The 25,222-nt window shown below is 44.2% G+C and overlaps 1 protein-coding gene across 1 annotated transcript; it reads right to left on the bottom strand.

Moving 5' to 3' along the window:
• Positions 1-8,833: 8,833 nt before the first annotated feature.
• On the bottom strand, positions 8,834-22,876 carry LOC134601504 (histidine N-acetyltransferase-like). Its single transcript, XM_063446004.1, has 3 exons — positions 22,697-22,876; positions 22,265-22,489; positions 8,834-9,683 (listed from the first exon to the last, which is right to left on the bottom strand). Exons 1-3 carry the CDS (start codon positions 22,874-22,876, stop codon positions 8,970-8,972), a joined length of 1,119 nt encoding a protein of 372 aa, XP_063302074.1. The 3' UTR covers positions 8,834-8,969.
• Positions 22,877-25,222: the final 2,346 nt, after the last annotated feature.

The raw sequence follows: 25,222 nt of genomic DNA, 5'->3' as shown, positions 1-25,222 counted from the left end.
CACACACATTGATACGTACTGACACACACACTGATCCATACTGAGACACACACTGATCCATACTGACACACACACATTGATCCATACTGACACACACACACTATCCATACTGACACACACACAATGATCCATACTGACACACACACATTGATACGTACTGACACACACACACTGATCCATACTGACACACACACACACACACACACACATTGATACGTACTGACACACACACAATGATAGGTACTGACACACACACATTGATCCATACTGACACACACACACTGATCCATACTGACACACACACATTGATCTATACTGACACACACACTTCAAAAATGCACACAAAACACACTCAGAAATACACCCTCAAATATACACACACTCTAAGAATCAGTAAAATTAACATGAAATGCCTAGGTGCCACTGCTCACTGAGCCTACCTAGCTACTTAAAATGATCTGTATTCAGCTCCTTCCCAGCAGCCTCCCTGCCTGACAGCACTTTACACACAGGAAGCAAAACTTCGACAGACCCGCGTGGGCTGCCCTGCTCTGCCTGATTGCCAGGTCACATGCTTCCTGTGTTTGAAGGCTTTCAGGCAGGGGCCAGGACTGCCATCTTCCCTGCATTTGCTCCAGGCTCCTGCCGGCTGTCTGCTCATTGTCGCACTTGCGAGCAGCATTGAACGTTAAATTTCCAGCACTTGCTGCTCGCGATTGGATAAAGGAAAGTCCATTCTAGAGGTGAGAGATGTCCTGTGCCCCTCAGGCCCCCAATGTGAGTGTGTGTACTGGGTGGGGGTAGAAAGGGCTGCTGCACTGTGCGGCACCAAGTGCCATGGCCCACTGCAAAATTTCCTGGTATCCCGGTGGGCCAGTCCGGCCCTGCATATACTCTGACTGAACTCACCAGAGCAGACTTATAAACACTAAAAGCATAACATTACTTGCTGGCTATGTGTTTAAATTATATTCCTTCGGACTGTAACACTGTGTGAGTCTGTGACAGCCCGAGGGAATGCATCACTTCCGGTATACCATTCTGACAAGGTATACTATTCTGATAGAACACTGGACTGAGCAGCTGGAACTGTGCTGGGTGTTTTCAGCACCCAGCAGCTTCCCCGGCACAGGCCCCGCCCCAAATGAAGCCCGTCTCCTGCACATAAGCCCCGCCCCCGCAGTTAAGCAGCAGCCCATGCTGCTGCTGGAAAGGCAAGATGATGGCTGTCTGACCGCCAGCAACAGCCTCCAGTGACAGGTAGGCTTAATGTGCTTGTGTGTGTTTGCTAGTGAGGAAGCTTGTGTGTGTCTGCTAGTGAGGAAGCTTGTGTGTGTGTGTATGAATTCAGCAGTCTGTATATGTGTATGGACTAAGCAGTGTGTATGGATTCAGCAGTGTGTGTGTATGGATTCAGCAGTCTGTATGTGTGTATGGACTCTGCAGTGTGTGTGTATGGACTCCGCAGTGTGTGTGTATGGATTCAGCAGTCTGTATGTGTGTATGGATTTAGCAGTGTGTGTATGGACTCAGCAGTGTGTGTGTGTGGACTCAGCAGTGTATGTGTATGGACTCAGCAGTGTGTATGGACTCAGCAGTGTGTATGTATGGATTCAGCAGTCTGTATGTGTGTATGGATTCAGCAGTGTGTGTGTATGGACTCAGCAGTGTGTATGTATGGATTCAGCAGTCTGTATGTGTGTATGGATTCAGCAGTGTGTGTGTATGGACTCAGCAGTGTGTGTATGGACTCAGAAGTGTGTGTGTATGGACTCAGCAGTCTGTCTATGTGTCTGGACTCAGCAGTCTGTCTCTGTGTATGGACTCAGCAGTGTGTGTGTATGAATTCAGCAGTCTGTATGTGTGTATGGACTCAGCAGTCGGTCTCTGTCTATGGACTCAGCAGTCTGTATGTGTGTATGGGCTCAGCAGTGTGTGTGTGTTTGCTAGTGAGGAAGCTTGTGTGTGTGTATGGACTCAGCAGTGTTTGTATGGACTCAGCAGTGTGTGTGTGTATGGACTCAGCAGTCTGTGTGTGTATGGACTCAGCAGTCTGTGTGTGTGTGGACTCAGCAGTGTGTGTGTATGAATTCAGCAGTATGTATGGGTGTATGGACTCAGCAGTGTGTGTGTGTGTATGGATTCAGCAGTCTGTATGTGTGTATGAACTCAGCAGTGTGTGTGTGTGTGTGTGTGTATGAATTCAGCAGTCTGTGTGTGTGTATGGACTCAGCAGTGTGTGTGTATGAATTCAGCAGTCTGTATGTGTTTATGGAATCAGCAGTCTGCATGTGTGTATGGACTCAGCAGTATGTGTGTGTGTATGGACTCAGTAGTGTGTGTGTATGAATTCAGCAGTCTGTATGTGTGCATGGACTCAGCAGTCTGTGTGTGTGTATGGACTCAGCAGTGTGTGTGTATGGACTCAGTAGTCTGTATGTGTGTATGGACTCAGCAGTCTGTGTGTGTATGGACTCAGCAGTGTGTGTGTGTGAAGTCAGCAGTCTGTATGTGTGTATGGACTCAGCAGTCTGTGTGTATCGACTCAGCAGTGTGTGTGTATGGACTCAGTAGTATGTGTGTGTGTGTGTGTATGGACTCAGTAGTCTGTATGTGTGTGTGTGTGTGTGTGGACTCAGCAGTGTGTGTGTATGAATTCAGCAGTCTGTATGTGTGTATGGACTCAGCAGTCTGTGTGTGTGTGTGTGTGTGTGTATGGACTCAGTAGTATGTATGGGTGTGTGTGTATGGACTCAGCAGTGTGTGTATGAATTCAGCAGTCTGTATGTGTGTATGGACTCAGCAGTGTGTGTGTATGGACTCAGCAGTGTGTGTGTATGGACTCAGCAGTGTATGGACTCAGCAGTCTGTATGTGTGTATGGATTCAGCAGTGTGTATGGATTCAGCAGTCTGTATGTGTGTATGGATTCAGCAGTGTATGTGTATGGATTCAGAAGTCTGTATGTGTGTATGGACTCAGCAGTGTGTGTGTGTATGGATTCAGTAGTGTGTGTATGGACTCAGCAGTGTGTGTATGGACTCAGCAGTGTGTATGGACTCAGCAGTGTGTATGTATGGATTCAGCAGTGTGTGTGTATGGACTCAGCAGTGTGTGTGTATGGACTCAGCAGTGTGTGTGTGTGTATGGACTCAGATGTTTGTGTTTATGCACTCAGCAGTCTGTCTCTGTGTATGGACTCAGCAGTCTGTCTGGGTGTATGGACTCAGCAGTCTGTATGTGTGTATGGAATCAGCAGTCTGCATGTGTGTATGGACTCAGCAGTATGTGTGTGTGTATGGACTCAGTAGTGTGTGTGTATGAATTCAGCAGTCTGTATGTGTGCATGGACTCAGCAGTCTGTGTGTGTGTATGGACTCAGCAGTGTGTGTATGGACTCAGTAGTCTGTATGTGTGTATGGACTCAGCAGTCTGTGTGTGTATGGACTCAGCAGTGTGTGTGTGTGTGAAGTCAGCAGTCTGTATGTGTGTATGGACTCAGCAGTCTGTGTGTGTGTATCGACTCAGCAGTGTGTGTGTATGGACTCAGTAGTATGTGTGTGTGTGTATGGACTCAGTAGTCTGTATGTGTGTGTGTGTGTGTGGACTCAGCAGTGTGTGTGTATGAATTCAGCAGTCTGTATGTGTGTATGGAATCAGCAGTCTGTGTGTGTGTGTATGGACTCAGCAGTCTGTGTATGGACTCAGTAGTCTGTGTGTGTGTATGGACTCAGTAGTATGTATGGGTGTGTGTGTATGGACTCAGCAGTGTGTGTATGAATTCAGCAGTCTGTATGTGTGTATGGACTCAGCAGTGTGTGTGTATGGACTCAGCAGTGTATGGACTCAGCAGTCTGTATGTGTGTATGGATTCAGCAGTGTGTATGGATTCAGCAGTCTGTATGTGTGTATGGATTCAGCAGTGTATGTGTATGGATTCAGAAGTCTGTATGTGTGTATGGACTCAGCAGTGTGTGTGTGTATTGATTCAGTAGTGTGTGTATGGACTCAGCAGTGTGTGTATGGACTCAGCAGTGTGTATGGACTCAGCAGTGTGTATGTATGGATTCAGCAGTGTGTGTGTATGGACTCAGCAGTGTGTGTATGGACTCAGCAGTGTGTGTGTGTGTGTGTGTGTATGGACTCAGATGTTTGTGTTTATGCACTCAGCAGTCTGTCTCTGTGTATGGACTCAGCAGTCTGTCTGGGTGTATGGACTCAGCAGTCTGTATGTGTGTATGGATTCAGCAGTGTGTATGGATTCAGCAGTCTGTATGTGTGTATGGATTCAGCAGTGTATGTGTATGGATTCAGAAGTCTGTATGTGTGTATGGACTCAGCAGTCTGTCTGGGTGTATGGACTCAGCAGTCTGTATGTGTGTATGGATTCAGCAGTGTGTATGGATTCAGCAGTCTGTATGTGTGTATGGATTCAGCAGTGTATGTGTATGGACTCAGCAGTGTGTGTATGGACTCAGCAGTGTGTGTGTGTGTGTGTGTGTGGACTCAGATGTTTGTGTTTATGCACTCAGCAGTCTGTCTCTGTGTATGGACTCAGCAGTCTGTCTGGGTGTATGGACTCAGCAGTCTGTATGTGTGTATGGATTCAGCAGTGTGTATGGATTCAGCAGTCTGTATGTGTGTATGGATTCAGCAGTGTATGTGTATGGATTCAGAAGTCTGTATGTGTGTATGGACTCAGCAGTGTGTGTGTGTGTATGGATTCAGCAGTGTGTATATGGACTCAGCAGTGTGTGTATGGACTCAGCAGTGTGTATGGGCTCAGCAGTGTGTATGTATGGATTCAGCAGTGTGTGTGTATGGACTCAGCAGTGTGTGTATGGACTCAGCAGTGTGTGTGTGTGTGTGTGTGTGTGTGTGTGTGTGTGTATGGACTCAGATGTTTGTGTTTATGCACTCAGCAGTCTGTCTGTTTGGACTCAGCAGTCTGTCTGGGTGTATGGACTCAGCAGTCTGTATGTGTGTATGGATTCAGCAGTGTGTATGGATTCAGCAGTCTGTATGTGTGTATGGATTCAGCAGTGTATGTGTATGGACTCAGCAGTGTGTGTATGGACTCAGCAGTGTGTGTGTGTGTGTGTGTGTGTGTGTGTGTGTATGGACTCAGATGTTTGTGTTTATGCACTCAGCAGTCTGTCTCTGTGTATGGACTCAGCAGTCTGTCTGGGTGTATGGACTCAGCAGTCTGTATGTGTGTATGGACTCAGCAGTGTGTGTATGAATTCAGCAGTCTGTATGTGTGTATGGACTCAGCAGTCTCTATGTGTGTATGGACTCAGCAGTCTGTGTTTGTGTGTGTGTATGGACTCAGCAGTCTGTCTCTGTGTATGGACTCAGCAGTCTGTATGTGTGTATGGACTCAGCAGTGTGTGTATGAATTCAGCAGTCTGTATGTGTGTATGGACTCAGCAGTCTGTATGTGTGTATGGACTCAGCAGTCTGTGTGTGTGTGTGTGTGTGTATGGTCAGCAGACTGTGTCTCTGTGTGTGTAAGGACTCAGCAGTCTGTGTGTGTGTGTGTATGGACTGTATCAAGGGAAATGTGTTTTGTTTTTTAATAATACTTGGAGGAAAATAATGAATTCTTCACCAGGGATTATAAAAAAAAAAAAAAACATTGTGTCAGGGGCGGGGCTTAACATGTTGCAGGGGCGGGGTCAAACTGCAGTGAGGGCGGGGCTAAATGTGCCCCCCTACTTTTGTCCCTGGTCCACCATGTGCCCCCCCTAAAATTGAATTCTAGAGACGCCACTGCACCTAGATAAGGCAGCAATCATAAAACTTGTTGAGGGTTTTTTTCAATCTAATTGAATTTGGCCTCTGGATTCAGTATGAACCCAAATAAATTGTGTGGTGTTATGGAATAGCCACTTCCTCAGGGATTGAAACCTATATAGAGGTTCATATTGTTTCGCAATCTACTATAGAAGGTTTAGAAAGAACTTGTCATGAGTGCAGGGCATCCCGGTATAACAAAGACCACTAACCTTGACTTCTGGTGACCTTCCCAGAGGGGCACATAAAGAAATATGTGCAAGCGTGAGATATTTGTGCTGCTAAAGAATGTTCACAGCAGGGACGGTGTGTCCATAGGTCCCAGTCAGGCCATGGCTCCAGGCGGCACTTTGACAGTAGCAGCATAACTCCATACTGTGTATCTATCACCCTACTCCCGTAAGCGCCGCTGAATACGCTACCCCTCATCCATCCCCTCATGGTCAAAGGTGTGATTTCTATGCGGTCAGCTTCAGTTAGGTAGAGGGGGCGCTCTCAGCAGCTTTACTGCATGCCTGGAGCGCCCCCACGTGAGCACATACAGGCAGGGTTTGAGTAAGATGAGTGCTGCCATCCAGGTAGGATGTGGACAGCCCATGGCTTCTGAAGATCAGGACACCACTAGGGAGCAACTTCCAGGAGCTGCCTTCCTCTGCCCTGTGCCTGGAAGATGATCTACACTACTGACCTGTACCTGGAAAAGGTAGTGTTTGTAATGGGCTCCCTTCATTGCTTCAAGCCCCATGTATGTAAGGGAGGAGGAAGAGCTGCTTACTGTGTGTTTGCTTAAGTATGTATGTATTATATAGTGTGCGTGTGTATATGTAGTAGGCATTGTGTGTATGTCTATGTAGTACATGTTTATGTATTATGCAGTGTGTGTGTGTCTGTGAATAAGACAGTGTGTGTGTATTCATTAGGCAGTTTGTGTTTGTGTTACCAAAAAATAATGAAAAAAACATTTTTCACAATATAAGTGATCTCTCAGAGGTCCATCCAGCCATTTATATTAATAAAGGGATAACCCTTCTAACATTAAGTCATGATAGCACTTTCACAAAGCTATATTCATCAGTAGATATATCTGGTCTATCTCAGAGATAGGGGCTGGGGGGAGGGGACAATAAGTCCCTCCCCCTCCCCTATTGATATTTATTGCCCCCACCCGCCGCTCGGGGGTGGGGGCCGGGGGGAGGACAATAGGTTTATAAATGACATATTAGAACTCCCCCCTCATTGTTTTTATTATCATTTATGGCCCCCATCTGCCGCTCAGGGGTGGGGGCCAGGGGGGTAGGACAATAGGTCCCCCACATTCTCATTTAGGGCCCCCACCCGCCACTCAGGAGTGGGGACTGGGGGGAGGACAATAGGTCCCCCCCTCAATGCTATTTAGGGCCCCCACCAGCCGCTCAGGGGAGTTCCGTATCTGGAGAGAACATCTCATAAATGTACTATTTATTTATAGCTAAGAGATTTCTCCAAGCTCTCCCAACTGCAACTTAAGGTGATCCTTCTGTTTTATTTAGATTTTAGATGATTAGGGAGTTGTCCTTTTGAGTGTCTGCAGTCACAAAATTTGCCCTTACCCACTGTTAGCCATTTAGTGTTTTCACTTTTAATGGTTGTAAGCATGAATGCTGAATGAGACTAGAGACGGGAATAAAGGCAATGCTAGGTGGCAAGAAGACCAGGGGCTTCAGCCCAAGGGCACATGTTATGGCCCTTCCCACATAAATTGATTTAAAAGAGCACTATAGTGCCAGGAAAACAAACTCGTTTTCCTGGCACTATAGGGTCATTAGGTCCCCCCCACATTCAGGGCCCCCCTCCCGCTGGGCTGAAGGGGTTGAAACCCCTTCAGCCACTTACCTTTCTCCAGCGCCGGGCTCCCTCTGTGTTGGGGAACTCTCCATGCACGCATTCAAACAGCCCATATGAAAGCATTACTCAATGCTTTCCTATGGACGTCCAGCGTCTTCTCACTGTGATTTTCACAGTGAGAATCGTGGAAGCACCTCTAGCGGCTGTCAGTGAGACAGCCACTAGAGGCTGGATTAACCCTGAGTGAAACATAGCAGTTTCTCTGAAACTGCTATGTTTTCAGCAGCAGGGTTAAAACTAGAGGGACCGGGCACCCAGACCACTCAATTGAGCTGAAGTGGTCTGGGTACCTATAGTGGTCCTTTAAAGGAACACTATCATGTTAGGAATAGAAATGTGTATTCATGAAGCTATAATTCCCCGTTGACGGTTTCCAGATTTTCACCTGCAAAGAGCAAAAATGGTATTCTACATACCTTTTCTTCCTTGAAACACTGGCCTCCTAGCGGAAGCTCTGCCTCCTTGGCTGAGATCATCAAGACTTTCTGGAGGTATGCAGAATGTGAATGCGTCAAATGCTCCACAGCAATAAATTTCACAGTATATAAATGAACCACAGAGTTACAAAGTAATACAACTCACCACACATTACTGTCTATGAATGTCTACTTTCTATTAAATTAATGGCTAGAGCAAATGTTTAATTTTCTACATAAATTCAATCAAGAACAAAGCATTTTATTTAGACAAATATATCTGTTCAAAGACCCGTCACTGCGATTTCCACTGAAGATGAAGCTTTGTGACACACTCACAAAATACATTTATGTTAATATTATTGATATGAACCTCTGTTATGGTATCACACCTAATATGTTTCTGTGTATCTCCGCAGCTATTAAATGTGAAACATGGAGGTGTGCCAGGTTACTTCTTAAACACTAGTAGACATGTATGTAAGTCATGTGAGAAACAGAAAAAAGCAACCTATAGCAAGATAATGATAGAACCTAAAGTTTTATTAGAAAAGGTATAAAAAAATAGTTTGGACCAAACACAATTAAAATCTTAGAGATTTATTGCCATTGATCTGTGTTGAATATGTATGCAAAGTTATTGCTGTGGAACTATTTTTCATGCACAAATAACTGTAAATTGTAAAATCTTGAACTTCATAAATGAACAACATTTTGGAATCATGATGGGATGAATGACTTTCTTCCAATGAAAAATGATCATTTATAAAGAGAAGCAGCATGCATGGTTTATAAGGTATAAGTGTGTCATTGTCCTAGGGCAGATACTAGCATGCCACAGCCTGCATAATCTATTACTTCAACAAGGATAGAATCAGGAGATCCTAACAGCTGTGAGGTCCATTTCTAGGACCAGTTGCTTACTCCAGAGTGGGAATGGAGTGAACCCTTCAAAAAAGTTGTTGAGCCCAGCATGTAGACTCTCCTCTATGTACACAAAGCAGATAATGCTTCCCCCAGTGGACAATTTCTTCACAGCCTCCTTTAACTGGTATAGTACATGTATTTTGGCAAAAGACAGGTCAGTTCCAAATAAGTCTATATCCAGGCGGTGCTTCCCTTCCCCTAAGGGCACTGGAAACATAGGGGATCCAAGGCTAAGAAACCCTAAAAAACTTTTGGATGATGCAGGAAAAGTAGAAGCAGTGATGTCATGTTTACTTATAGTTTCATTTGTTTGTTTGATACCATTATTGACATTAAAGCTAACTTTGACATCATGCAATTCGGAGGAGCCAGTGACATCACCTAATTCATCACATGGGTATGAGCAGAACCACTGGACCTTCCAGCGCTGCATTAAATCAAGATTGGCTTTATTGGTGGTAATTGGCAGCCAGGCTTGCATCAGGAAGCCTCCAGGAAGAAGATCCTCTTCTTTAAGACGTCCAGGAAACAAATTGTGCACCTCCGAATATTCAAGGAAGACAGGAGGAATGCAATTATCACATGTAGCGGATACTCGAGATTCCAAAATCTTGATTGTCTCCTCCAACTCCCCAGCAGAAATGAATACAGAAATAACAGCCTGGATAAGACATAAATTAGAGATCAGGACGAGTAGGACACCTTGAAAAAAAGCAATGAGACCAGGAATAATTCTAGTTAAATATACATCTTAGGCAACCCTCAGAAAAAATAAACAAAGCGGCTATAAATGAAAAGTTCCTTGTGATACAGTGTATCCTTAGGTATGTCCAGCTATTAATTGTGCTGATGCATTTTTAAATGGTGAGCTGCTAAGCATGCTTACAGAATACTCTGTAAAATTTGGAAAATATATTTAGCATTTAACAAGCGGCCATGTAGCCAAAAAACAAAACAAATCCACACATGATGCAGATATTGCAGTACTCCAGGTACACACAGTAGGATATTTGCTGTACTGACATGGACTCTTTCACCTGTGTGAAACATGGAGGTGTGCCAGGTTACTTCTTAAACACTAGTAGACATGTATGTGAGGCACAATGAGAAACAAAGAAAAGCAACCTATACCAGGAAAATGATAAAGCTTAAAGTTTTATTAGAAAAGGTATAAAAAAAAAAATAGTTCGGTCCAAACACAATAAAAATAACCTTGATCAGAAGGACTTAAAAATATGTTCATTGCCAACTTATCAATGTGATGCAAGATACAATTGATTACTGTGCAGCAATGTTACAAAAATTAAGTAAATGACTAGAGTTGAGTGAACCCGGACTGTAAAGTCCGGGTTCGTACTGAGCATTACGTTTTTTGGACCCCGGACCCGAACACGGACATTTCAGTGTATGTTCGGGTTGGTGTTCGGTGTCCGGCGATTTAATGGCGCATTTTGAAAGGCTGCAGGGCAGCCAATCAACAAGCGTTTGACTCGTGTGCCCTTAGAAGCCATCACAGCCATGCCTACTAATGGCATGGCTGAGATTGGCCAGTGCAGCATGTGACCAAGGCTCTATATATAAGCTGGAGTCGCGTAGCGCCGCATGTCACATGAGCCCTTATTAGTGTAGGGAGAGGATGCTGCCGCTTTCAGGGACAGATAAGGAAAGAATTCTGCAAACTAGTACATTAGTGGGGTGCACTTCATATCTAAGAGTCAAATAGAAGCGTCAAATACTGCTGTCACATTGCAGTTTTAAAACTTAAAATTGTTTGGGTGCTAAAAAGTACATTAGTGGGGTGCACTTCATATCTGAGAGTCAAATAGAAGCGTCAAATAGTCCGGTTACAGCGCAATTGTAAACATTCTTATTTTCTGGGTGCTAATCTGCTATATAGTAAATTTGGGGCATGCTCTTCATATCTGAGAGTCAAATAGAAGCGTCAAATAGTGCGGTTACAACGCAATTGTAGACATTCTTATTTTCTGGGTGCTAATCTGCTAAATAGTAAATTTGGGCCCTGCACTTCATATCTGAGAGTCAAATAGAAGCGTCAAATACTGCGGTTACAGCGCACTTTTAAAAATTCTAATTGTTTTGGTGCTAATGTGCTAAATAGTAAATTTGGGACGTGCTCTTCAAATCTGAGAGTCAAATAGAAGCGTCAAATACTGCGGTTACAGCGCACTTTTAAAAATTCTAATTGTTTTGGTGCTAATGTGCTAAATAGTAAATTTGGGGCGTGCTCTTCATATCTGAGAGTCAAATAGAAGTGTCAAATAGTGCAGTTACAGTGCAGTTGTAAAATGTCTAATTGTTTTGGTGCTAATCTGCTAAATAGTACATTTTGGGCGTGCTCTTCATATCTGAGAGTCAAATAGAGGCGTCAAATAGTGTAGTTACAGCGCAATTGTAAACATTCTTATTTTCTGGGTGCTAATCTGCTAAATAGTAAATTTGGGGCGTGCTCTTCATATCTGAGAGTCAAATAGAACCGTCAAATAGTGCTGTGACATAGCATTTTTAAACATTCAAATTTTTGGGCTGCTAAATAGTACATTTGCGGCCTGCGGTGCACTTCAGTTCTGAGAGTCAAATAGAACCGTCAGATACTGTGCTTACATTGCAGTTATAAAAATTCTAATTCTTTAGGTGCTAAAAAGTAAATTTGATGCCTGCACTTCATATCTGAGAGTCAAATAGAAGCGTCAAATACTGTGTTTACAGTGCACTTTGACAAATTCACATTTTTTTGCTCCTAAGAAGTGCTGTGACATAGCAGTTTTAAACATTCACATTTTTTTTTGCAGCTAAATAGTACATTTGCGGCCTGCGGTGCACTTCATTTCTGAGAGTCATATAGAACCGTCAAATACTGTGCTTACAGCGCACTTTGTAAAATGAAAAATATTTTGGGTGGTAAATAGTACATTTGCGGCCTGCACTTCATATCTGACAGTCAAATACAACCGTCAAATACCAATATAACAATATTGTAATTCGGGGGCAATACCCTCACAAGTCAAACTGAGAGGTCAGTTTATAGGGAAAACTGTTGCCTGGAAACAATTCTAAAACAATTTCCATATGTCCTTTGCAGAGTTTATATGCAGGAAAAACACAGGTGCCAACTGCTGTGGCTTTCTGCAGTGTGCAGAACGGCAAGGAGGGCAGGGTTGAGGAGTGGGTGGAAGATGATGTGGAGGATGATGAGGTCCTAGACCCCACATGGAATCAAGGTCATGCAAATAACGTGTGCAGTTTGGAGGAAGAGGCGCTGGTTGCACAGAGGCACCAGCACAGCATAAGAGGGAGCAGGGTGCAAAAGTGGAGCGGCTGTTCCCTAGCGCTCGTCGGCATGTATTATCTTTAGAATTCCCACAGTTATCCAAGTAACAGATGGAGCGATAAAAGGAACCATAACAGATTTAACAAGCCATTCACAGTTTCGCAGTCCGGTAACCGGGACCCAGACATTGTCTGGGCGGCTGTCGGACGACCGGGACCCAGCATGCCTGATGTTGAAGTTAGAAGTCACAGTGTGGAATGGATTAGCAGGGTCTGGTGCAGGGTAACCGCACGCCCCCTGGTGTTGAGCACCAGCAAATTGTGTGGCCACATATCAGGACCCTGATGCAGCTTCAGTAAAAAGAGTACTTGAGACCAGAAGCCATCATCAGACTGATCTGCAACATGGAACAGGATGTGACATTCACTGTAGCGGCTGTGCGCGCTTTCAGCGTTCTCACCCTGCTGCTGCTCGCCTGTCTGCGCTGCAGCATAACTTTGGCCTTCTCGCTCACCGCCTCATATGCGACGTGCCCACAAGGTGGAACTCCACCTTGCACATGCTGGAGAGACTGTGCGAGCAGCAGCAGGTGACAGTGGAGTTTCAGCTGCAGCACACACGGGTCAGTCGCTCTGCACCAGACTTGACCTCCAATTGATCAGAGTTAAAGGATTTCAAGTGGACTCATTACAATTACAGGGCCTCTAAAGAGTCCTGTATTGTTATTTGTCGTCACTACCTTCCCGCGTCGGGAGTGGGTCATTTGCGCGCTTGCTGCCTTCCTTGCATGTGGTAGCCGTTTCTCAGGCTCCCTCTCTGGAATCGAACCCTGATTCCCCCGTTACCCGTGGTCACCATGGTAGGTGCAGAAAGTGGCATCGAAAGTTGATATGGATGACATACGAATGCGTTGTCGACTTGTCGTTGGGGAGCCTATTGAAAAAGTGCTCTACCATGACGAGCTGGGTTGATCTCCTCCCGGAACTTGGCTTGATGGCAGTTGAGCCGATTCTGGGTAGCCCTTGTGATGTGGCATGCCCACTCCGCATGGGAGTCCTTCTCCCCTTTCCGAGTCTCCCTTAACTTTCAGCGGTATTGCTCGGGGGTGACCGCATACCGGGCCAGGAGGATTTGGGCAATAAAGGGATAGTCTCTGATCTGCTCTTCTGGTACAGCATGGTAAATATCCGCTGCCTTCCCACTAGTTTGCTGGCCAGGATGGTGACCCAGTCGCTGGGGTCAACGTCTTGGAGTAGGCACTGGTGCTCAAAGTCTTAAAAAGTCATCAATGCGTTCTTCTGCTTCCTTGAACTCATTGAAGGCATTGTATGGTAGCTTGTGGGCCAGGGTGGTTGTACTTCCCGGTGCCCTCTGCTCCCTTCCTCCTTCATCTGGGTTCATGGAGGTCTCCCTCTGTCTATTGGCAAGGACATAGGCTTGCACCTCCAAAAAGGTCCTGCTGACAATCTCCTCTGAGGGTGGCTCTCGGTAATATGCCAGGCGCCGTTCCACCTCCTTGTGCACTTCCTCCTCATCTCCGGCCCCTGGCTGGGGTTCGTTGCCTCACTGCGTGCCAGGTCGTCCTCCATGAGCGCAGTAGTCAATTCGACCTTGTTACGCCCACCAGTCGTTATTCCTCTGGTGCCACACAAGTCCTGCAGTGTAGGTCGCTTTAGAGCACTGTAGTCCATGGGTCTGTTGGCAGGGACATGGGATCCCGCCGCTTGCCACCAATTGAAGCGGGACCTGGGTAACCGATGGTTATCCCCTTTGATTAGAATAGGTCAGACCCATTTCCCCAGTAACCGGATGGGACACAGTTCCATGATACAATGTTTGACAATCTTTATTTGGGTACACAGCTTTGCCTCCTGTTGCCTCCTCCTCCTACTCGGCTTCTTCCTCCTCCTCCTCTACCACCTCCTCATCCGGTCAGCGTAACACCTTCACCACCAACTTCAGCACAGCCAGGGCGAAACAACAGCAGACTGTTTTCAAACTCATATGTTTGGGGGAAAAAACCCACACTGCACAGGAGCTGTGGACGGGCATGGAATAACAGACCGATGAGTGGTTGTTGCCACTGAGCCTCAAGCTCGGCCTGGTGGTGTGCGATAATGGGCGAAATCTCGTAGCAGCTTTGGGCCTAGCCGGTTTGCCGCACATCCCTTGGTGGTGCAAAAATTCCTGAAAAACTACCCAGGTATATCAGAGCTGCTGCAGAAAGTGCGGGCCGTCTGTGCTGCAGCGTAACTTCGGCCTTCCCGCTCACCGCCTCATGAGACTGTGCGAGCAGCAGCAGGCGATAGTGGAGTTTCAGCTGCAGCACGCAGGGGTCAGTCGCTCTGTGGAACAGAGTTTTCTTTCTTTATATGTCCCAATATTTTGGAGGCTACCCCAATTAAAATATATATATATATATATAAAAAACAATGTTGGCTACCTCCTCCTCCTCCACCGCTGCTTCCACGTACACCACCACGGTCAACTCCTCCTCAACCTATGGGTCACTTAGTATAAACTATGTACACAATAGCAGAGGCTTGTTGAGCATTTCTCCATGCATCAGGACTGCAGGAAATGCACCGCAGGCTGCAAATGTTTCTTTTTTTATATGTTCCAATATTTTGGGGGCTACCCCAATTAAAAAAAAAAAATATATATATATATATAGAGAGAGAGAGAGAGAGAGCGAGAGAGAGAGAGAGAGAGAGAGAGAGAGAGAGAGAGAGAGAGATTATTAACAAAGGCTTGCACTCACGGTCTGTTGTAAAAGTTTTTTCTTTCTGTATTCCATAAATTCGTTAAAAAAATCGACGTTTCAGCCATCGTCCATGGCTTTCAAACACTTTTTTGTTTAACTGATCCTGATGAAAGCCACGGACGATGGCTGAAACGTCGATTTTTTTAACGAATTTATGGAATAAAGAAAGAAAAAACTTTTACAAAAGACCGTGAGTGCAAGCCTTTGTTAATAATTTTTCACTCTGTTGTTTTTTGGCTGTGGCTGATATGAAAGTGTGTGTCCAGGGAACAGAAGAAAAGTATATATAGCTACCCCAATTAAAATATATATATATATATATATATAAAAAACAATGTTGGCTACCTCCTCCTCCTCCACCGCTGCTTCCACCTACACCGCCACGGTCACCACCTCCTCAACCTATGGGTCACTTAAGACAAACTATGTACACAATAGCAGAGGCTTGTGAAGGCCTTTTCTCCATTCATCAGGACTGCAAGAAATGCACCGCAGGCCGCAATTTTCTTTTTTTATATGTACCAATATTTTGGGGGCTACCCCAATAAAAATAAAAAATATATAAAAAACAATTGGCTGCCTCCTCTAAGGTCACCACCTCCTAAACCTATGGGTCACTTAGTATAAACTATGTACACAATAGCACAGGCTTGTGAAGGCCTTTTCTCCATGCATCAGGAGTTGAGCTCAGTTTGAACAATGAAAGAATACCCTGCACTCCAACCCTCTCTCAAATGGACATTTCTGGTGATCCTCCTATAACCATGTTTTAGATTTTGATTTATGTTCTTCCAAAGCTAAAATCAAAGATTCCATCTAGTGCTATTTTATGGCTCAGCTGTATTTTTAATTTGTATGCTATTTTAAGTGATTTCCCTATCCACATTTGTTCGCAGGGCACTTGTCCTACTCTTACCCTCATTTTACTTCCTTTTGCAGCCCTCTAGCCCTTTCCAGGACTTTTTTAGATGCATTTTTGTGCCCAAAAGTTCGGGTCCCTATTGACTTCAATGGGGTTTGGGTTCGGGGTCAAATTCAGGGTCAAGTTCGATCCCAAACCCGGACTTTTTTTTTCAAAGTTAGACCGAACCCGCAGGACCCGAACATCCAGGTGTCCGCTCAACTCTATAAATGACATTTAACAGTACTTATAATGTAACCAGCTAATGACACAGTGATACAGTTATCACTGTGTATCGGGGTGTGTAAAAAGGAAGCATAGTTAGATATCAGCAATAGTAAATAGTTAATTTGTTATATTCCCTCAATCCCAAGCATCTCTTTGATACTCTCAACTCCCTACTTCGTCCTGATGTGGTCAACCCCCAACTAACCTTTCAACTGATGCATCGTCTCTGTTATCCTTAAACATACTGACCAACCTAATGTTCATTCAGTGTCTCCTTTTTTAATGATACCTCTTCCCCTCGTCCTGTCTAAGTGCATTTCCCCTCTTTTGTTATCCTAGACTCTGTTTTTAGTCCCTTTTTGTTTTCTTTTTAATCTGCATGTCTTGGCAAACTTTTTCATTCCTTTGTATTTCACTACCACCTGTATCCCCTACTGTCCTAGAATGCATTATCAGTTGACTCTCTTCCATCCTTGTTTGGATATCCTCATACTTTCTAAAACTCAGTCTCTCTAAAACTGAGCTTCTTATCTTTCCTCCTCATTATACTAGTCCTCCCATTTCCCTCTCCTAGTTGATGGTAAGTGTATCAGGCCATCCTTGCAAGCTTGGTGTCTTGGTGTTATCTTTTTTTCTGGATTCACCTTTACACTTAATATCCACCTAGTCTTTTGCTAAATTCTGCCAGTTCCACGTAAAAAACATTGCCCTCATTCGCCCCTTCCTTACGCAAGGTCTTACTAAAAAACTTGTTCACGTCCTTGATATTTCTTGTATTGATTACTGTAAATCTGTCCTAATTGGTCTCTCCAAAAATCATATTGTTTTGCTACAATCTATTTTGAATGTTGCTTCAGTGCTGATTTTTATCTCCTGTTGCTTCTCTCACACCTTGCCCCTCTGTCTATCCTTATTAGGGATGTACATGAGCCAAAAATTTGGTTCGGTTCGGCACTTCCAAAATTCGGTAGGGATGTGCATGGGGAAAAGTTTCAGTTCGGTTCCGCTTTCCGTAATTCGGGACTTTGGCAATTCGGAACTTCGGCACTTCTGCACTTCGGAATTTCGGCACTTCGGAACTTCGGCACTTTGAAATTTAGGAATTTAGGAACTTCGTCATTTCTGAGTTTCGGGACTTTGGCACTTCGGGATTTCTCTTTCAGCCGCTTAGTAGATAACTACCTAATTCCATCGGTATTAGGGAGTTATCTACCAAAAGGCTGAAAGACCTAAATTGGTCTTTCAGACAAATTTACTAATACTAAGTAAAAATTACTTAGTATTAGTAAATTTTGCCCCTACGCGCTAAACTACGAGTAGGGGCATGTCTAGTAAACAGTGCGCAGTGTAAAAAAAAAAAAAATGCCCCCACCCCTGAACGGAGGGTGGGGGCCCTAAAGTAAAATAGGGGGGGGTGACCTATTGTCCTCCCCCCGGCTCCCACCCATGAGTGGCGGGTGGGGGCCCTAAGTTAGAATAAGGGGGGGACCTATTCTCCTCCCCCAGCCCCCACCCCTGAGCAGCGGGTGGGGGCCCCTAAAGAAGAATAAGGTGGTGAACCTATTGTCCTCCACCCCGCCCCCCACCCCTGCGCAGCGGGTGGGGGCTCTAAAGTAAACAAATGGGGGGACCTATTGTCCTTCCCCCGGCCCCCACCCATGAGTGGTGGGTGGTAACCCTAAATATCAATAAGGGGGGAGACCAATTGTCTCCCCCCTTATTGTCGCCACCCGTGAGCGGTGGCCCTAAAATAGAATAAGGGGGGCCTATTGTTCTCCCCCCTGGCCCCCACCCCTGAGCGGTGGGTGGGGGCCCTAAATACCAATGGGGGACTTATTGTCCTCCCCCCTGGCCCCCACCCCTGAGCGGTGGGTGGGGGCCCTAAGTTAGAATAGGGGGGAACCTATTGTCTTGACCCCCACCCCTGAGCGGTGGGTGGGGCCCCTAAATAAAAATTTTACCTCCCCAGGTGACTAGGGGTCCCCAAACCCCTAGTCACCCCCCTCCCAAAAATAAATAACCCCCTACCTACCCCCCTCACCCAAAAAATAATGAGGGGGAACCATTAACTAGATAACTGTAAAAAAATAAAAAATAAATAAACTTACAATTTGATGTCTTCTTTCTTCTAAAATCTTATTTTTTTCAGCCCCAAAAAAAGCCAAATAAAAATCCACAATAACCGAGGCACTGTGAGAAAAAAAAAAACCCGAGCACAAAAAAAAATTAATCCATGTTCACCCCTGGAGGGCTCCGCACAGACTAAGCAGGGCAGGGAAAGGCTTATAAAACCTTTTTCAAGGACTGACTCCTTTGCAGTATCTTTATGATTAGTGATCAATTATTCAATGTATTTGATGAATTTTCATGTATGATTAGTGATGTATTATTCAGTGTATTTGATGAATTTTCATGTATTGAATGAGATCATCAGACCTTTTTGTGTAGATATATGTATTTTGATTCCAAGAATTTACTCTATTAAACTATATATATTTTTTGAATATTGAATAGTATCTTATTCATCAATTTGCCTTACATATAACTATAATTTTGAGTGCGGTATTTTATTTATTTTTTGAAGGCTTATAAAGCCTTGCCCCACCCTGCAATTAGGCTCAGAGCACTCTGGTTGGTTGGTTTAAGCCAGCCACTCAGAGTGCTGTGACAGGTAAATGAAGAGACTGACATGTAAGTCTCTACATTTACCTGTCACAGCACTCTGATTGGTTAGCTTGAAATGCAGCCAAGTTCTTTGGAATTTTCCCACGCTGTGTAATTTGACTCATAACAACACTCTGATTGGTTACTTTCAATCCACCAATCAGAGAGTTATGAGTCAAATTACACAGCCGTTCAGGGGTGGGGTGGAAAGGCTTTTTTTTTTTTTATTGACATGCTAAGTAACTTACATTTTATATGAATGTGTGTTACTTGATTGTTGTAAGTGTTGCAAATGCTTACAGCTGAATCCTGGCTATGTTTGTAAATGTTTTATTTAAACGTGTATACAGTGTAACATTCTTCATTCTTCCACTGGGTAGGTATATTAGTACTTCGACAATACTGTGCTTCGGCACTTCAGCACTTCGACACTTCAGAACTTCGGCACTTCGGAACTTTGGTACTTCGGAACTTCGACACTTCGGAAATTCTGCAATTTCGGAAATTCAGCAATTTCAAAACTTCGGTACTTCGGCAATTCGGTAGTTCGGCAATCCGGCAATTCAGCTTTTCGGACATTCGGATGTATCTGAATGCCTGAATTGCCCAAAATTCGTCCAAATTGCAATTCTGAACGAAACAAATTGCACATGTCTAAAATTCGGGACTTTGGCAATTCGGCACTTTGGCTCGGTTCAGCACTTCTGAAATTCAGAACTTCAGCAATTCCCTAACCCCTACCTCTCCTTCTAACCCTACACCTTACCCTACAACTACCCCTAACCCTAACCTAACCCTACCCCAAACCCCTACCCCAAACCCCTACCCCTAACCCCTACTCCTAACCCTTCCCCTAATCCTACCCCTAATCCTAACCGCAATCCCTACCGCAATCCCTAACCCTACCCCAACCCCTAACCCCAACCCCTAACCCTACACCCTAACCCTACCCCAATAATAATAATAATAATAAGAAGAAGAAGAAGAAGTCAAATAACACTCCAATCAATTTATCCCAGAATGTGCTTTTGTGGGCACCTAAGCTATGATCCTGATCAAGACCTGTGGTTTCCATGGCCCACCAACAATCCAGGATTTATTTATTTCTCTTTTTTATTTGAATGGAGATACTAACAAAACCTGTACTGTTGATGAGCCTACCATAAGGACTGGTTTGGGAATGACTGATCTATTCTGTATTGGGCTCTGATGCTGATGGTCTGTATTTTCAGCAAATATGGATCTAGGAATTTGTAGTGGACCCCAGGTAACCCGACTGGTTACCTCTGCTAATACCCTTTCTTCAGCTGCTCAGGAACCTCTTAAAGTCTAAAGAGACCCATTTGCCCCCATTAACTGGACGATACACAATGCTGGAGTTACAACACAATTTTATTGAGCCACACTCGGCTTTTATGCATATCCCCGTGCAATGGGTTTTCATCCCAAACCAACAGGGGTCACATCCCAGAAGCCTCTGGAAGCCAAAGCGTGGGAAAGGGGTCATTGTCTCTATGTCTCCCAGGTACGGAAACCCCGCCACACATACAAGGGGTCTCCGCCCCAACGGACAGGGGTCTTCATCCCAGGATCCTCTGTGTCTGTAAGCCAAGGCTCGGGAAAATAAACTGTTCCTTTGTCTATCAGGCACAGAAAAGCCTGTCCAAGTAGCCAGTGCCCCAAAAGTGTCACCACCAATGTCAGGCATCTCCACACTGGCACATTCCCTAACCACTCTCCGGTCGCAAGGTTCCAGTGCAGAAACCTTCAAGGGAGGCATCTCCTTTCGGGGTATGGTTGGCATTCAGCTATACGAAATGGCGGCCACCCAGGGGAGCACTCATTAATTACCTACCATGCGGTTTCACACTTATGTTGCCAGTGCGAACGTTGTGGTTCCACACTTATGTTGCCAGTGCGATCATTGAGGTTTCACATTTATGTTGCCAGTGCGAACGTTGCGCTTTTTGACACCGACAATCGAGGTGAGAACGTTCTATCTAAACGTTCTGACTCGCGTTCTAAATGGGATATTGGGGTGGCCCCCGTTCAGCAGATGAAAGTTTTTTTCGTGGGAGCACTCTCGAATGGGGAGTGACGCACAGTATATGAAAATTACAGGGGAACACACACAATATAGAAGGAACTCAACAAATAGGCGGTTGTTCTGCCACAGTATTGTTACATCATGTTTGGTTGGAACCCAGCTTACCTGATTGTAGACCATGGTCAATTTATCCAGATATATCAAAGATGAATCCTGGCACCCATGACATCAGGTGGATGTTAAATGACTGCACACCAATTTATTTAAGAGTAATGTACATTTAAAAAAAAAGTGATTTCAATGCCTTTGGAAATATAATTAAAATTGTATTAATCTTCAATAAAGTGATGTGCTGCCTTTTAGATTTCTTCCAGGTGCCGGGATGCATGGTCTGCAATCAGGCAAATGTAGCTTTCATCCAAAGAGGACTAACGGCCACCCCCAAAAGGTTAAACCAGTAGATAGAAAATAGGTCTTTACTTACATGTGGTGTACATTACAAAATAATACATATTATGATATTTAAAAAAAAAAAACATGTAAAATGTACCTGCCCCTTTTTATTTTTTTTAAAGTTTGTTTGGCAGTTTTTGTATAGTGGCTACTATTAAACATGATCAGCATAGACAATTATGAAAATGTTTAGTTTTGGAAATTGGAAAAATACAAAATAAATTACATATAAGCTTATTCTTTGTAAGAAGAAGAAAAAAGATATCGAAAGCCCTGAGCAATATCGAGAGGTTTGATAGTTCTAGTACTAAAGAGTACCAATACATGAACAAAAAATGTGAAATAAATAAATGTGTGTTCTAGACCCCGTATGGCAGCAGGGCTGTGGTGTTTAGGCATAGGAGTCATAAATTGTTCATACACACATCTCATGCTCCCCTCGTTTTATATCTCCTGATGACACCTGATGACTGGAACACTTCATGAATATTTTGTTTAGAATATATATCTATATTGCCTTTAATTTCCTGTTTACACTTCTAGTATTTGTACAGTTATATTTAAGAGTGGTCAACAAAGGATGAACACCTTAAAATATGTAGCATTTGAGAGATCCCTCTCTACATACCTAAAAACAGAATGCACCTGTTATGGTTGGTTATATATTTCCTACCTGTTCTATATTAAATTTTATATTTATTGTGTATTCATATTGTTTTGTATTTTATTGTACCCTATTGTATCAATGCAATGATTTGTGGACCCAGGACATACTTGAAAACGAGAGAAATCTCAATGTATCTTTCCTGGTAAAATATTTTATAAATAAATAAATTTGAAAGAAAAGATAGAAAAAATGTTAAAGAGAGATAATGGATTAGATGCAGTGAGTTTACCTTGGAGAGAATAATGTGGTACGTATTCAACATGGTGGCAGGTGGGTTTTGTACCATAGTCAGACGAATTCTGGTGACATTGGGATGGTCTGAACGTAAGGTTTTAAAGCAAAACCTTTGAAGTACTCCAGCCACTCCACAACCTCTCATCCAATCGGCAACACGAAGTCCCTGCACGACAGCTGTAACACCACCATCAACCAATAAGAAGGAGTCAAATCCCACCTAAAATCAGAGACCACAATCATGTCAAGAAAGTTTCTCCTTACATCGCAAATCAATCACTTCTATTGATTTGATATCCAGTAAGTTCAATCAGGTGTCAATCTTTAACCCCTTAAGGACACATGACACGTGTGACATGTCATGATTCCCTTTTATTCCAGAAGTTTGGTCCTTAAGGGGTTAATTAATGTAATCCCTCACACTCACCACTTTGCCCTCTGATTTGGCAACGAACATCCTCCTCTGAGGGTCCTTCAGCCATATGTGGTATCGGTATGGCAAGTAATCCACTCCAGTGTAGATCCCTTCTGAGATTGCCATGACCCCTTCATAATCTCCAGCAGTGGCCAGAAAGATCTGTACATCAGAGGTTAAAAGAGAAGACATGATAAGAAGAGGACCTTTATCAGCTTGCTTTATAACGGAGAACCTTTATCAGCTTGCTTTATACCGCTGAAAACACTGAAACAATGTCTAAAATATGAGGACAGAGTCCAAAACTGAAAACCTCCCCCTTGGCCTGAAATGCTCTGCAAGCAACTCCTCCTTATACTCTGAACTCATACAGACCCATCCCCTCTGAGATTGCCAAGATCCCTTCATTATCTCATCTGTATATCAGGCGTTAAAATGAAACATATATGATAAGAAGACAATTATTCTCATTGATACAGCTGAAAGCACTGAAATATCAAGTGGACAAAGTCAAATCTCAAGACAGAGTTGCAAATCTCTCCGTAGCCCCCTGAATCCTCTTATTCATCCTAATACACAGGTATCAGGATTTATATCTTTCATCATCTCATCCTAATACAGAGAACTCAGAAAAAATACCTCTCACCTACTAATGCAAAGACACCGGGAAACATCCCTCCCACCTTCTCCTAGTACACAGACTCAGCGATCCCTCTCACCCAGGGTTCGAGTCCTGTAGGAACGTAGCATTAAGGCACTTTTTCCACAGCAGGAATGTTGTTTCTGCTTGTAAAAAGTCTCTTTAATGGGCCGGTGGTGAGATCAAAGATCTTTGTAACTGACCCAGCAAACGTTTATGTTGTGCAGGGTGGAGACCTGAGAGGTCTATGCCTGCCTGGCAAGGCTGCACCTCCTGCAGACTCCAGCTCTTGCAGTGTCTGAGCGTTACCATTGTGGCAAATATCCATATAGTTATGTAACACTAAAGTGCAAACCAGTATAATCCAATCTGACATCTGATAACCGAAGGGTTAACGTGCAAAAGTGTATGCTCAGCAGTATAATTGCTTAGCAGTATTATGTAACAAAACTTTCACTTTTTGTGACTAATGCTTTCTAGGCCAGGAGACGTACGAGGAGTTCTCCCAATGTGAAGAGTTTACCCTCCTTCTTATTAGAAGAGTCTTCTTTCCTTTTAGGAGAACAGACAAAGAATGGTGCATGCTAAGCCTGACAAGATAATCATCTTTTCTTTTTTATTCTCTTTCACTGATATGTACCGTATATATTGAAAATTTTAATTTGTATGCTCTCATAACCAGGTTTGACTGCTTCGACTCTATTGCAATAAAGACTTGATTCTATACTTCCACAACTCTGGCCTCTGACTGGTTAATTGGAAAAGACTTTGTAGAGGGTAATCGACTAACATTCTGGTAACCCATGGCAACACTCTGACAATAAATAAGTGCCCGGCAGAGAGAAAGAGCATGGCAGGAATAGACTAAGTTTCACCCAGTGGACAGGCAGCTCACTGGACCACCAGGGACCTGAAGGACTCCCATCCCTCCTGCCTAACAACCCTATATATATATTTTTTCCCCTAACTCTTTATTTCATAGTTAGAAATGTTTGTCTGCTGATTTGATCATTGTTAATAACTTTTAATCTTGATACACCTGTATAGCTCACAGTTACACTGATTAACCACAACATTAAAACCATCTGGGGGGCCGGAGTCTAGCCACAGAGCAGAGCAGACATGTGGTGCCTGATGATTTGGGAGCTCAGGCACCACATGTCTGCTCTGCTCTGTGGCTAGACTCCGGCCCCCCAGATGGTTTTAATGTTGTGGTTAATTAGTGTAAAATCCTGGGATGATTGTGGGCTATTTACCCCAGTTATTAAGCAGCTACACCTCACCCCAGCTACCTCATAAGCTGGGGGAACACTTCTGTGCACATCGACATCTCTTGGGGGCACTTCTGTGCACATAGACATCTCACTTGAAGAGGCATTTAGCTGGAGACCTAAGGCGCCCTGCTGCGGCCTACTATAGACGGAACTGGGGAGAGGTGGCCGATCTCCCTTGACTCCTGTCCTGTAACCTATCAAGGCTGCTCCCTTACCTCCGCCCCCCCCCCCCCTTCTAGACTGGCGGGTGTTATCCCGGTCCCCACTGGGCTAATTGGTACCCCTCATCCTGCACTCCCTTGCAGCACACCGCAGGGATCTGCGCATAAGATGGAGACCTCTCTTCTATCAGCCGCACAAGGCCTAAGCCCACCTCGTAAGCCTCCCCATGACAAAGCAGCAAGTATCCTGCTTCACGTAGATTAAATATTTGTGACCTCCTGAGAAAGGATTCAGCAATGTCACCGAGCGGGACTGCCACATCACAATTTTTGAGTGGATAGTGAGCTGCATGGGAAAATTAAGATCTCTCAAGGTGATCATGTCACCACAATGCCTCCCAACACTGTCACTCACCTTCTTAGGCCAAGAGCCACCCAAGGCACTGCTTCGCTGCATCACCCA

The sequence above is a fragment of the Pelobates fuscus genome, chromosome 3 (assembly GCF_036172605.1).
Source record: "Pelobates fuscus isolate aPelFus1 chromosome 3, aPelFus1.pri, whole genome shotgun sequence".
NCBI lineage: Eukaryota > Metazoa > Chordata > Amphibia > Anura > Pelobatidae > Pelobates > Pelobates fuscus.
This window is presented reverse-complemented; position numbering and strand designations above follow the sequence as displayed.

Bases quoted from the DNA above. Each gene is read 5' to 3' on its own strand.
- LOC134601504 (XM_063446004.1), bottom strand. From the start codon at position 22,876: ATGTCTTCTCTTTTAACCTCTGATGTACAGATCTTTCTGGCCACTGCT. The intron at 22,490-22,696 runs GTGAGTGTGAGG...CTCTGATTTTAG, and splicing joins CCAAATCAGAGGGCAAAGTG to GTGGGATTTGACTCCTTCTT. The intron at 9,684-22,264 runs GTAAACTCACTG...TGTCTTATCCAG, and splicing joins ACCACATTATTCTCTCCAAG to GCTGTTATTTCTGTATTCAT.